This window comes from Peromyscus maniculatus, chromosome 8, assembly GCF_049852395.1.
Source record: "Peromyscus maniculatus bairdii isolate BWxNUB_F1_BW_parent chromosome 8, HU_Pman_BW_mat_3.1, whole genome shotgun sequence".
In the NCBI taxonomy this organism is placed as follows: domain Eukaryota; kingdom Metazoa; phylum Chordata; class Mammalia; order Rodentia; family Cricetidae; genus Peromyscus; species Peromyscus maniculatus.
The window spans coordinates 29,860,924-29,874,984 of record NC_134859.1 but is presented as its reverse complement, the minus strand read 5'-3'; the positions used below and the strand labels follow the sequence as shown (position 1 = coordinate 29,874,984).

Below are 14,061 nucleotides of genomic sequence, written 5' to 3'. Positions count from 1 at the left end.
CGTTTGGGGACCAAGTGGTCAGGGGTGCGCAAGAGAAAGTGGGCAGTCTACCTGCGGCCTGTACAATGCCTGAAATACTAATAAACAAGTGATGAAGGAAAGTGGAATGAACCGGAATGGGAATTCCAGGGACTGGAAGCCATGGCCTTTTCCCTAAAGACTGTGGCCTTCCAAGTCATGTTTTCTCACCTGTAAAGAAGAGATAATGACTGCCTTACCTTCTTAGCTTGGGGCTGTTATGCAAATCAGAGAAGAAATGACCGTGAACACACTCTTTGACCATAATAGACACATGGACATTATCATTTGAAATACTCAACTGACTTTTATAGTGGCCCCTTACATGCAAGTAATCCATACCCTTCATGCACAATTAACTGTCAATGCATTTGTTGTTTAAGGGCAAATATCGAAGTATACCATACAAATCTCCACTGGTCTTTAAAGGCTGAGTGAGTGAGCCTTCTCTCCCTTTGTTAGACAGCGTCTCATGTATTTATTCCAAGCTGGCTTTGAACTTGTATGTAGCTAAGGATGACAATGAACTCTTGTCTTCAGCCTCCTTGCCTGGTTTATGAGGACCAGGGCTTTATGCATTAGGCAAGCACTCTGCCACTGAGCGCCGTCCCCAGCCCACTGTCAGCCCTAGTGACAGAAGGGTTGGGGTGGGGATGCTTCCTAACACTCCAGGTTGATAGTCCTCTGTGAGGAATTCCTAAGGAGTGGAGTACTTGCTAAGCCCATCTTACCTCTCTATTCTGCTCTTCCATTGGGCTCTGTCCACATTCACCAAACTCTGGCTGTTGGTTCTCCCTCTGGCACCTTCTGTTTCCAGGACCAGCCTCTTGTCTCACTGAGCATAGCTGCTCCTTCTCATTCAACTCTTCCTTCTCAGAGGGTTTCGCTAGTTACAAGCAGTTCTGCCTGTTACAGTTCTCTAAAGACTGCACCATGACCTCCCTTCATCCCGCTGAACCCTTGTCCGCATGTCCCCTGGTGGTCTCATGGCCATGTTTCTGTTGCAACGACACAGCACAGGACTTGAGGTAGGGCAGACACAGGCACATGGTTAAGTCTGAACCAGTACATCTAACAAAAGGTGGGTGGTTTTGTGGTTTGGAAGGACCTTACAATACTGCAGTCTTACTTTCTAGTTCAGAAGAGTTGGGCTTATTAAATTTGTGGTAACTACAAAAGGAAAAATATCATGGGAAAAATACAACTACTGCGATCTAGTCTACTATATAAATTCAGTTGCGTTTAAAAAAAGAGAAAAGCACCAGGTGGCGGTGGCGGCGGCGGCGGCGGCGGCGGCGGCGGCGGCGGCGGCGGCGGCGGCGGCGGCGGCGGCGGCGGCGGCGCACGCCTTTAATCCCAGCACTTGGGAGGCCGAGGCAGGAGGATCTCTGTGAGTTTGAGGCCAGCCTGTGCTACAGAGTGAGTTCTAGAAAGCTACACAGAGAAACCCTGTCTCAAAAAACCAAAAACCAAGAGAGAGAGAGAGAGAGAGAGAGAGAGAGAGAGAGAGAGAGAGAGAGAGAGAGAGAGAGAGAGAGAGAGAGAGAGAGAGAGATGAGTGTGGTAGTATACACTTTTAATCCCAGCATCTGGGAGGAAGAGGCAGGGCTAGCCTGGTCTACACCTGCACCACGCCCCCTCCAAAAAACAATTAAAAAAAAAAAAAAAACAGGCAGCATGCACCTGTAGTCCCAGCTCTGGGGAGGTTTAAACAAAAGGATCATGCATTTCAGGCCAGCCTGGGCAATATAGCAAGACATTCAATCTCAAAAATAAGTAAGCCAGGCCTGAATCCCTGCCCTCTCAGGGCTGAGATAGCATTGCAGATCCGAGGCCTGCCTCAGCTGCACAGTGAGTCCAGTAAGATTGGGCAACTTAAGTGAGATCTTGTCTCAAGAAAAATAATGTTTAATAAAATCTACAGGCTGAGATCTAGAACATCACATTTTTAATGTTCTAGTTATCAAAAAGGAATTCTGTATCTACACTACAAATTAGTTTCCAAATGAAGCTATGAGATGAGGATTTCCAGGTGGCATTACCTTTCCATGGCAAACCCATGGGGCAATTGGGTGTATCACAACTGCCTTTGCTTGGGAGACTCACTTTTTTTCCTTCTTCTGTCTTGCCTATTCTTTATGTAAGGAGACAGTATTCCACCAGCCTCGAGAATGAAGGGACCTGAGTGGACAGTGGCTGGGCCCAGGGCATACCTTTTAGTACTGCTGGTGACCGCAGCAGCCACAGGTGGAAAGGGTTTTGAAGTCTCCCTGTTTATGGTTTATTGTAAAGGGACCTTGGAACCACATGGCTTCATACACCGCCCTATCTCATTATAAACTAAGAAGCACATGTGCCTGGGGTATTTAAAGACTATAGTTTCAAGATGTAAGCTAAAAAAAGAAAAAAAAGAAAAAAAGAAAAAGTAAGGTCTCATATTGCCTGAGTTATTTCAAGAAACGAAGCCCATTTTTGCCCATCAGGACTTCAGATTGCTCCCACATTTCTGGGAAGCTAAGCGTCAGAACTGTCCGGAGGCCAACCCTCACCTATGGCCTTAAAGAAAGACAGGAATCATGGTCACAGTGAGTTAGAGGTAATAAAAACTCCTCTTTCATGGGTTTTATTTTCTCCCTTTGACTTTTATATGTAATCACTTACCTGGATATCAGAAGGGCAAAATCTTGGTAAGCAAATTCTAAGAATTCAATCAAATAACAGGTCTGCGATCTCTACAGCTAATGAAGGCCAGGGCTGGTGTGGTGGAACACACCTGTGACACTAACTTGGAAGAGGTTGAGACAGGATGAGCACATGCCCAAGGCTATCCTGGGCTACATAGTGAGTTGGAGACCAACCTGGGGTACATGCAGGTCTGCCTCAAAAGTCGGTAAACAAGCAGGAAATACTGTGCAGATCTCAGACCAAAAGCACACTGAGCAGCAGCTCTTTCCCAGGCACCTGCAGGTCCATGGGAAATACATGCCTCAATGACAATTCCTTTGACAGTTAAAAAATTTAACAAGTGGTGTGAAGTTCATGATGGCAGCACAATTCTCAGTTATTACAGAAACCAACCTAAGACAGATACTTGGGCTTTCTGAACGTTGTTTTTAGGAATTTTGGAGTTGTGCTGTGTCCAGTAAGTGATATCACAGGAGGTGGTAAAGGCAGCCAAGAGCAACAGAGTAAACTAGAGTTGGTGTCTAAGTCATCTGCATAAGTAAGGCAGGAGGCAGAGGCACGCCCGGAGCAGGCGGGTCCCCCCACCCCCTGTGGAGTGGACTTGTTTTATATCACTAAGAAGCAAGTCCAGGGACTTTGTTTTAGAAAAATGAATCAGAGCACAGAAATGCTAGCTTATTGTTATTTGTGGCACTGGAGATTAAACCAGAGCCTCACACCCTCCACCCGCCTTTTATACTTTCTGAGATAGTCCAAGTTGCCAGTCTGGCCTTGAACCTGGACTCTCTTGCCTGTCTCCAGACTAGCTGGGATTACAGGCTTGCACCATCAGAGCCAGCTCCAAGCAAATGGGTCTTCCTGTATCTCCACACAGCCACCCAGGAGAGCTGAAACAAGAAGCCAGTTTATTTCTGAGAGTCAGTTTATTCCTTTGACATGTCTCCATGTCCAACACAAATTTTGTCTTACTTCCTATTATCTTAGCTATAAAACTGTATCATGATGACTGATCATTGTAGACAGTACAAAGACCAGAAAGCATGGAAAGCCGCCAAAGAAATTTACCATTTCATGAGTGTCTGACATGGAAGTAAAGCACTGACCCCTACTTTCAAATGTAAGTTAACTGCAGGGCCCAGTTCCTGTGACTACCCCCAAACTAACAGAGTACCAAGGTAATTTAGATGTTTGATTGTATTTTGGGGTATGCTCCTGCCTGTGTATGTACACACGCACGCAGGTACCCGTGGAGGCCAGAAGAGGGCGTCCAATGCCTTGGAACTGGAGTTACAGGTGGCTGTGAGCTGGCCAAGTGTGAGAACCCAATTCAGCCCCCTGCAAAAGCAGCTGGAGCTGCTGAGCCATCATCTCTCCAGCCCCTAATTCAGAAGTTTTAAACAAAGGGAAGCTGAATGAAGTACAGCAAAAAGCACTCCATCCACTTCATGACTTTCAAAAAAACTGTATTTTCCCCCCATGATTATATGAGTAATGTGTGTGGGCACCCAGGCCACATCCCAAGTGTGGAGTCAGTTCTCACCACCTGCCTTTAATGAGTTCTAGGGGTGGAACTCATCGACAGGCTGGAGGGACAAGTGCTTTCCTGGCCGTCTCACTGGGCTTTGACATGTGTTTGTTACATACGTTTACTTTGCATACATGTGAATGGACATAGGTGTGTGTGTCTGGGTGAAGGTCAGAGGACAACTTGTGGGACTCAGTTCTCTCCTTCCACCATGTGGGCCCTAAGGCCTGAACTCGGTCATCAGGTGTGATAGCAAGTGCCTTTATCCACTGAGCCAACTCACAGGCTCCTCTTTTATGGTTCTTAAAGCTATGAGAGAAGGGAAAACAGATCTAGAGAAAGCCACCATAATGGTCCCTGGAGTGTCTGTGAATCCACTGCTAGGTACCTTTCCTCATTACATAACTTGTGGACTAAAGAGATCCAAATCCTTACGGTAAACAGGCCCCTAGCAGGTGTGGTGACATATACCTGTAACCCCATATTCAGGAGGCTAGGATGTTTGAGGCAGGCGGGCGGGTTGATGCAGGGAGACTATCTCAAAAGGAAAAACGAACTGGGCAGGCCTTCACTGAGGGAGCACTTAGCCTTTCTCTGTGGTGGGTTTTGAAACAAAAACTACTTTGGAGATGGCAAACTAAGTGTTGAGGCCCAATGAGAAAGGGGAAGGGGCCCTTCATGTCCTCAGAGAAATAAAGAAAAGCAGGGGCTGTAAAAATGTGTTGAAGTAAATGCTATCAGAAAAACCAAAACCAAAACCCACAGCAGCAGAAACACACTCAGGTATAAAATATTTACTTCCTTTAAGAACCATATATATTTGAGAAAGTGAAGACATACTTCTCAATTAAAAATAAACTAAGATTACAGGGTTCAAGCGTAAATGAAGACAGCCTACCCGTCTTCAGCAGAGGTTGGCTGGATCGCTCTGAAGTAACAACATTTGAAAGCTCCCATTCTTTGAAACTAATTTAAACACACAGAATTGTTGAAAGATTAAAAACCGCAGTCAGCTAATTACACCCTCTCTCATCTCTTATTCAGCAAATGAATCACTTTTCCTTCCCACTTAGCTGAAGTACATGGATTTCTGCCTAATTAGAAATGTTGTAGATGGGACATTAGCAAGAGCAGAGCAGGGCAGGGTGTCTCTGCTGCTTCATGTTTAATTCCTGACAGTAGAGCCTGATAGGAAAGAATAGAGAAGTCATTAAATCATTTTAAATTATTTATAAAAATTACTTTGCCCAAATTATAATTATTTTTCCCCAAATGGCCTCGCGTCTAGTGGAGAGAAGAGGCAATTCCACGTTGATTTTAATGAATGTTTTAATGTTATATATAACAGAACATCATGAATACAATGGAAACAAAGTTGTATCAATTGAATAAAAAAATTCCAACATAAAGTGGGGAGGTAATAATTTGATACTTATAGTATTTATTTTAAAAAATATTCCCAGCTTGAGGTTGAAACATTTAATTTTGCATTCCAAACTCTAGCATCATGATTTTCATGTGAGCTTAATGCAGAATCACAGCAGGAAAACAAAAAAAAAATTTAATTAATTTCCTTTATTTGTCATTGAATCAATAAAATCTCTGACTGCTACAGGTCTCCTTTAATAATATATATCGAACTTCTATTGGAACCATATTGCTAATGCCATATTTTAGACACTCAAAACCCAAACAAAACAAATACTGTATAAAATCTAAACATGAACATTGCTGAGTCCTAACATTTATATTTAACTTAAGGTTTTAATGCATTTTTACCTTTCAATTTTTTGAAAAGACACCAGAAAAGATAAAAATAAATATTTTTCTCTTTTGACTGTTTCTGACTTGAATGATGGCTACAAGGATACGCACGGAAGCAGCTTTGCCAAGTCAATCACTGCACAGAGAAATCAACCACTGGCCTAAACAAACACCACACAAGAGGTCTTCCTTCTCCATCTTTTAAAGGAAACCACAGAGCAGGCCTGAAGAAAAAGGGTTTTCCCAGTTCTGCACAGGGTGATTATAGAAGGAGACGTGGGTGAACTCTCCAGCTGTTACCAGCTGTGGGAAGAGGTTCAATTCCATGAAAACTCAGATGGTATGTCAGCAGTGCTGCTGGAACCTTGGCAAAAGTATATACATCAGGTTACCTTTGATTTAGCCATAATCACATATGTATGCCTTTTTTTGGACAAAAATATATATTTTTATAAAAAACTGATCATCCAACTTTAATGATTTCGTATATGGACTCGAGAGTGGTACTAAAGGAACAGACCCAGTTATGACAAGGCGATTGAGGGACAGAAAAATCAAGTTCCTCAGGGAAAGCAGAGTATCAAGTTAGAGTGGAGCACACTGACTCAGCCCTGTGCCGGTCCTCCCGCAGACTATCCGCGACAGGGGCTCGCCCCGCCCCGTCAGTGGCGCACCTTCACTGGGGAAAACGATCCTGACTGCCTCGCCTGAAGTGCTCTGTGTTGCTTCTCAAACACCAGACACTTCACTTTCTACATCAGACTTTTTGGTTCTTTCTGTGGGCTATTTAATTAACTGATAAAAGAAAAGGGAACTGCTTAGCCTTTTCCATCCCAACATCACCTATATGCAGCTACACATTCTTCTTCCACTTGCTGCTTTATAATCTTTTATTTGCTAAAGTTGGCAAAGTTTGCAAAGGCATCTTGCTTGGGCTGCACAGTTCCAGAAGGCATGGCCATGTTGGGCATACCCATTCCCATTGTGCCCGTCAAGCCCATCCCTGTGGCTGACATCCCCATGTTCACGTTCATGCCCACCATGCTCTGGCTCATCACTGGGGCATTTCCCAGAGGGGCCATTCCCATGGTGCCTGTCATCACACTGGGCATGTTCATCGGCATGGGTCCCCCCATCAGAGGGTTAGTTTGTGGCCGGACAGGAAGCATGTTTGATGGAGAACTGAGGTTCACAGCTCCAAAGCTCTGAGTCATCATATTCAGGGGCTGTTGCATATCTACCAGAAGAAAGGAGAAACATAAATGACTTTAATCAGAGTGAATTCTTAAGGTTCATAGAGCAGAAAAATAAGACTGTCAATACTTCAAAACCCACTAAGCGAAGTCAATTAATTTGTCCTGGTTACATTCAACAGATATTCAGCAGATGTTGCCTTGGTCTCCTAGAGACAAAAACATGACCCCAAACATCCCCACAAAACCCACTCCCGAATCCTATCTAACAACTGTCAAAAGCCAGTGTCTACCCTAAGTCTTAAAAAAGCTTATATTCACTGACTCAAACTATTATATGAAGGAGAAAGCAGATGTACAGAATGTAGACAAATTTTTCTAGTTATAGTTTTTAAAAAAGTTGAACTTAATTTAAATGAGCTATGCACTGATATGAGGGGAAAATCTAAAAATCATTTTTCTCTGAAAGTGCTCAATATAGGAAAAACCATCATATTAATGTTGTTAAATGAAAACAGTAAGAAACAAAACAGTACAGACATCCAGGTTATCACTCAGCACACTGAGAGAAGATAACATCCATGAAGCAGGGGCCCTGAGCTGGGGAGTTCAGATGGTTTTGTTTGCAAAAACAATGTATGGTAATTTTGAAAAAAACAACTTTCTATTTTGGATCACTATGGAGAGTCCACTGCTGTAAGGATGCTAGCCAAGAGTTGTACCATCGAGCTATATCTCAGTGCCGGGTTTTTAACTCAGTCTCACCATGTAGTTCAGGCAGTCCTTGAATTCCCAAGCCTCCTAACTGCTGGGATTAATGGCATGCACTGTACTCAGAAGTATTTTTATTTTAGCGATTAGGGCCTTAGAACTCATAAATCTTATCATATAAGAAACACAATACAGAGTCAGTGTGCTGGTAGGAGGCTAAGCAGATATCTTAGGTGAATACGGTTATCTTCACATACACCCGCACCTGTCCCCAGTGGACACCATCCATTTTTATTTTAATGCAAAAGATATGAAACACAGATGGGGCATTTGAGGTGACTTACTCTGTTGTTGAATCATTGTATTAAGTGATGGCTGCTGGGGCTTGGAAGGCTGCATACCAGGTAGTAAGTTGTCTAGGCTGATGTTGACACTGGGGTCAGACCAAGTAGAGGGCAGGGTTTTGCTGGCCGACTTCTGGACCATATCTGCATTCTGATTATAGAGAGGGTTAGGCTTCTGCAGCACTGCACTAACGTTCTGCAGAGGCTGGAAAAGAAAAGTACGTTCCAGAAACCAAGCACCGGCTGCTCAGACAACAACTTCATCACATAATATCAAATAACTGGATGCTTTATGTTAATGACTTCAATGCTCTGGGATACTTCCTAAACGGAACCCTCTGAAGACTTGGGTATTCTCCAATAACCCAATGCCCAGTTCTCTAGAAGCCACTAACTCTGAAAAATGCCCAGGGCAATCACCAACTTCAGGTTAACATAGCCCCTGACCCCCAGGAAAACAGATTTACTGAGCACACTCCAAAGGGCAGCACCTGGGCAGGCAGCAAAGACCCACCTGCAGGCTAGCACAACTGAAGGTGGACAGGTGGAAACGTGGCCGTGCAAAAGAGAACGCAGGCCTGTCTGCTCAGGGTATAAAGCCCAAGCTCTGCGCACCTCTCCTGCCTCGAGTGAGCACCACCAGAGGCACTCGATACACACAGGGACCGACAGAAGAAATTCAGGAGAAAGAAGCAGAGGTACACGGTGGCTACTAAGGAGAATCTTTAAAGGGACAGAAACAAGGGCAGGAACGGGAGAAGAAAACTAGCACGGCAAAGGGTCAGAGAGGACAACGGAGGCTGAAAGCAAGCCGCCAGCCCTTCCACAGTCACCTTTCTGCTTCTTTCTTCCCCTCCTTCATCCCAATACCCCAAGGATGAGGATCTATGCATTAAAACAAGTGATTAGCATCAGAAACATAGCAGTAACTCAGTCAAAGCTAGCAAGTTCCAGGTACAACCCAGACACTTTCCCACCTCGGTCTGTTCAAATTCTACTGTTATGCAATTTGTATTTAACTCTTGAAATGTGAATTAAAAAACTCTCGCTAGTTTTCCTTTATGAAAATGAAGGTGGATAATAGGCCCAGAACAGGGGTAACATTCATCATCGAGACGATTTTCTAAGCGAGCAATGATATACAGAGATACTTTGTTAAAGACAGAACTGGAATTTACTATTTTCCATGGGTCAAACAAAGTATCCGTTCCCCCAAAACACTTTTGTGACCCAACATATTTTAGCATGTCTTTGTGCCAGGCACCATGCTTGTTATCTGAGGGACGGTAAGTAGGTAAGAAGGCCTTGCCCTTTAGAACACACATAAACAGGCACAGCCCGGACCTCTGTTGTGCAGTCAGGTATCACCTGATGGGGTTTAGGTCCATGGCGGACTATGGGAAGGAGGGTTTCTTGTTGCCTTACACTAACCCATCATCCTAGCAGACATCTTAGCAGGTGCAATAACAATTCCCAAGGGAAGCAGACAACTTACCTGTGATCTTGACATGGGCAAACCAAGCCCCACAGTGTTAGTGCTCATCAGAGAGAAATTCATACTCTGGGAAGACGTCATGGTTGCCTGGGATGAGCCCATAAGATCAAACAAGTCTGAAGAATTTGAGGCAGCAGGAGAGGGGCCTAGGGCTGGCTGTGAGCCACTGATGAGTTCCACCGCCGCAGGCTGTGGGGCACTGCCGAAGAGCTCACTGCCGGAAGCAACAGGGCCTGATGGGGCTTGGTTGAAGGCACTCCAGTCACCAAAGTCTCCGTTCCCACTTGTTGCTGTTACCAAGACAGAAGGAAGGCAGGGTGAGAAGCACTCGGAAGCGCACAGAGCGAATGCAAGCTCTACGAACTGCAACTAACTGAAGTTGATAGGAGCCCGCACAGGTCAGCATCTGCGAGCCCTGTCCCATCTGGACATCATCCTTCCCATGAATATTCCAAGAATCTTACAAGGTGGCAGAGAAAAGAGTTAGAACTCTCAAAGTAAAACCTACCTCTTGGCAGGTCTGTTCATGATACACAAAAAGCACCATGAAATGACTCCAACCAAGTCTGCAACAGTTAAACACGGGGACTCAAAAAGGGAGGAAATTCTATACTGGCTAACTTCCTGCTGGGAGTGAGGGCAACTCCACAGTCAGAGAGCCCCATCTTTGCTCATCGTTTAGTTAGAAGGTTCAAAGAGAAATCCAGCTGCAATTAATATCCACCTAACTGCCGAAACTCCAAGTTCATGATGTAAATGTATTAAGAACGAAACAGAAATCATGAAGGATAAAAAGCTAATAAAGCAAAGTGTGGGCATTTAGTAAATTTCTGTTAGGAGTTCTGCCTCTGCTTTTGTTTCCCAGGACAACACAAGGGCTACCACCTAGACTGACCTCCAGCATGCTGACTGCTCAGTGTATGTCACTAATTAGCAAGGGGAAGTCAGGTGAGTCTGAATTTAATGCAGTCTGAAGGGGCACATATTGAAGGCTTGGTCTGCAGTTTGAGGCACTAAGAGGTGATAACTGTGCTAAGTTTATCAATGGGCCAGTCCAGTGATGAGTTCATGCAGAGTAGGCCATCCGGAGGTGGAGCCTGGCTGGAGGAAGGGTGTGCCTTTGAAGGGTCTATTCTGTCATGGCCCTTTCCTGGCAGTCTCTCTGCCTCCACTCTAAGGATACCAGCCTTTCTACCACAGACCCACAGCAAGAGCAGCTGACCCCGGAGTCTCTGAAGCTGTTAGGCAGATAAGCTTCTTCTAAGCAGTCTTCTCAAGTGTCCTCTCACAGAGATGGAAAGCTAACACCTCAAGCTAGCATTAGAAAGTAATCAGGAAGAGTTCACACATTCCAGAGACAAACTAGTAAAAAGCAACTTTAAACCTGAGCTAACCAGCTAGCTCCTCTAGACCTGACTTAAATCTATATTGTAAAGATGGAGTAACAGCATACGCAGCATCATCTGAGGTTGGATAGTATTCCTTTGTAATAACTTGGACAATTCAAATGAGGGCACCACACAGAAACGTTGCATCTGGCTTCTGGAAAAGCTGCAAACATAACATTAACTATCTGGAACACACTGATTATAAAAGCAAGTCATATTTAAACACTCCTTTGACTAGGCTACACATGACTCCAAGTAAACACACCTGTCCTTTAGGAAGGGACAAGTGCATGAACAGGAGTCTGGGGCAGTTGAGGAAGCAGAAAGTGAAGAAACACCATTTAGAGACCATCCTCTGAACTGTCAGAGCACAGCCCCATGGTCTCCATGGTCTCCACAGTTCGGGGGTACATGTCTAGTCTAAAAGGTAACCATTCCAGCAGCACTGTCTCACAGCTAAGTACAGGAGACCAGTCCCACGATGTCTGGAAGATTGCACTCCTCCATTACTGTATTAATATGCAGCATCTTCAGGTGAGAATCCCCAAGCTTGCTGACAGTTTCAGGTAAGAGTGAGGCCACTATTTACTCAGGGTTTTACTATAACCTGCTGTTAATCTTTACAAGACACTGTATTAACCATTTTTCCAATTAGTTCTTGATTATTAGATGTTTTAAAACCATTTAAGTAAAGGTGCTGAATGAACATAAACTTTACCCTCATTTTCTATTTGCAGGATCCATTAAGCAGAATATGAGTGGAAATGGGCAAAGCATGTTGCCCATCTGAAAACTCAGCACTGAGATGATTAATCATGCAAGGACAAGATTTCAACTGGTGCAGACACTGTTCAGAAATGATTAATCACTGTTGTGGCTTCAGCCCCTGTGCGGTGGTGATCAGACTGTATTAATCACACATATATGGATAGAGATGTATGAGAAGGCTGAACTAACATATTCAAGTTATTTGCATACTAGACAACTTCATATACATAAAAAAGTCAAAGATTACCCAAGGAGCCTGTACAACTAGGCCATGTTTACCTTGTTTCTCTTCCACTTGGATGTGCCCACAGTAAGGTACCAGCCTTGGAAAGGTGCTGCCACACTTCCAGAAGGAAGCAGTTAACTACACAACAACTCTAGTTTTGGGGGAAACACTTGGAATTTATAGAAGGAGGTTGTCAAAATAATGCAAACTACACTCAAAGTTGTGCATTTTCCTTCCTAAATACTCTATGAACATAGATATTACTCAATATAAAATTTAATCCAGATTATAGCAGCAATAGAGTCTATAAGAACTGAAGAGTAACACTAACTCAGTTACATATCATTTCTCCCCTGCCCCTCATGCTTTTGATTCTTAAAGCTATTTTTTAAATGCTCGCTCACACTGTGGGCCACCTAGATTCTATGAAAAAAAAAAAATATCACAATTCCTTCACAACCTGCAGGAAAAAGACATAAGGACCTCAGTATACACTCTACATATCTCTATAGACATAATATCTATATAAGGAACCATGATAGGGGGTGTTTATCCTTAGCTTTTCATTCCTCGAAAAACAGGTCAGCTAAGGGAAACACTAATGACTGTATTTTTGCTCTAAGTGAGACCCCGTGTACTTACACTCATCCCTGTAAAATTAAACAAGAGTGTGTTATGAACATGGGTAGTTTTTGTTGGCTTAGCTTGAATAGTATACAACTAAGTTAACTCATCTTGCATACCTAAGACACTGACTCAATTTATCTTGTGGACAAATTGATTGGGAATTATGAATTATAAATACCACCGGGATTAAAAATGCTGACTAGTAGCTGTGTGTGTGAACTTTTCTGATAGTTTTTAACAGCCTTTGGTTGTGGACAATCAAATCATCTCATACCTTGGGAAGGGAAATTGCCTGATGCAGCAGCTGAGCCAAAGTCAGCAAATCCCCCGAATAAATCAGTTGATCCTCCTAGAAGGCAAAAATAGGAACAATGTTTTAAACTGCTTGAGCTGTGGAACAATTATAAGCAATTTCAGGAATCCTTTTCAAGCAATACACAAAAATATGCCAGGGAGAGGCCCGTGACCATCATACAAGCTGGCCTGCTCACCTGTGGTTCTCCCAGGCATGGTTCCTGGACTCTCAGACTTTGATATTTCTCCCCCCATTTGTTAAAACTTTATTTCTCTCCCTCTCTCTCCCCACCCCCACACTGAAATTAACCAGACCTAATGTCCATGTATCTCAATGAACTTTTATACAGCTAGAACAGCCATTCTGAATCTGTAGATCTTCACATGGGATTTAAAATCTTTACTATCAGATGTATTTTTATGCATTTAACCACCACCAAAAAGTAAAAATTCCATGTCAGAGTTAAAACCAGAAAAACAATTGACTGTATATCCTCTTTCACAAATTGTACAGAGCAAACCATGCAACAAAGAACTAGACACACTCATGAGGGAAGTCTGTACATTCCAAAGTTAAAATAATGTTTACTTTTATTCATGTGTATGTGTCTATGTGAGTGTCTGCCACACGTATGTAGGGTGCCCAAGGAGGTCAGATGAGGGCATCAGATCTCCTTGAGACTGAAGTTGCTGTGGGTGCTGGGAACTGAACTTGGGTCCTCTTTAAGAACAGTGTATGCTCTTAGCCACCGAGTCATTTCTCCTGCCCCCATATTTCAATGTTGTTGTTAGTTTTTGTTTTTTTTTTTGTTTGTTTTTTTTTTTCAAGTTAGGGTTTCTCTGTGTAGCCTAGCTGTCCTGGAACTAGCTCTGTAGACCAGGTTGGCCTTGAACTCACAGAAATCCACCTGCCTCTGCCTCCTGAGTGCTGGGATTACGGGCATGTGCCACTACTGCCTGGCTTATATTTCTATGTTTTACAACAAAATCTTGAGAAAATACTTGAAATCAATTTAGACAGAC

The 14,061-nt window shown here is 43.5% G+C and overlaps 1 protein-coding gene across 4 annotated transcripts in view; it reads right to left on the bottom strand.

The window, feature by feature from the left end:
* Window positions 1-5,539: 5,539 nt before the first annotated feature.
* Clint1 (clathrin interactor 1) overlaps window positions 5,540-14,061 on the bottom strand; it is a 58,064-nt gene continuing 49,542 nt past the window's right edge. For 2 of the 4 annotated variants that reach the window (XM_076578198.1, XM_076578196.1), the window contains exons 9-12: window positions 13,019-13,093; window positions 9,736-10,025; window positions 8,241-8,445; window positions 5,540-7,229 (exon numbers count right to left, since the gene is read on the bottom strand). In XM_076578198.1, coding sequence (XP_076434313.1) covers window positions 6,883-7,229; window positions 8,241-8,445; window positions 9,736-10,025; window positions 13,019-13,093 — 917 coding nt within the window. In that variant the 3' untranslated portion in view covers window positions 5,540-6,882. The remainder of the gene's footprint in view (window positions 7,230-8,240; window positions 8,446-9,735; window positions 10,026-13,018; window positions 13,094-14,061) is intronic. The other 2 variants (XM_076578195.1, XM_076578197.1) reach the window with 1 other exon arrangement.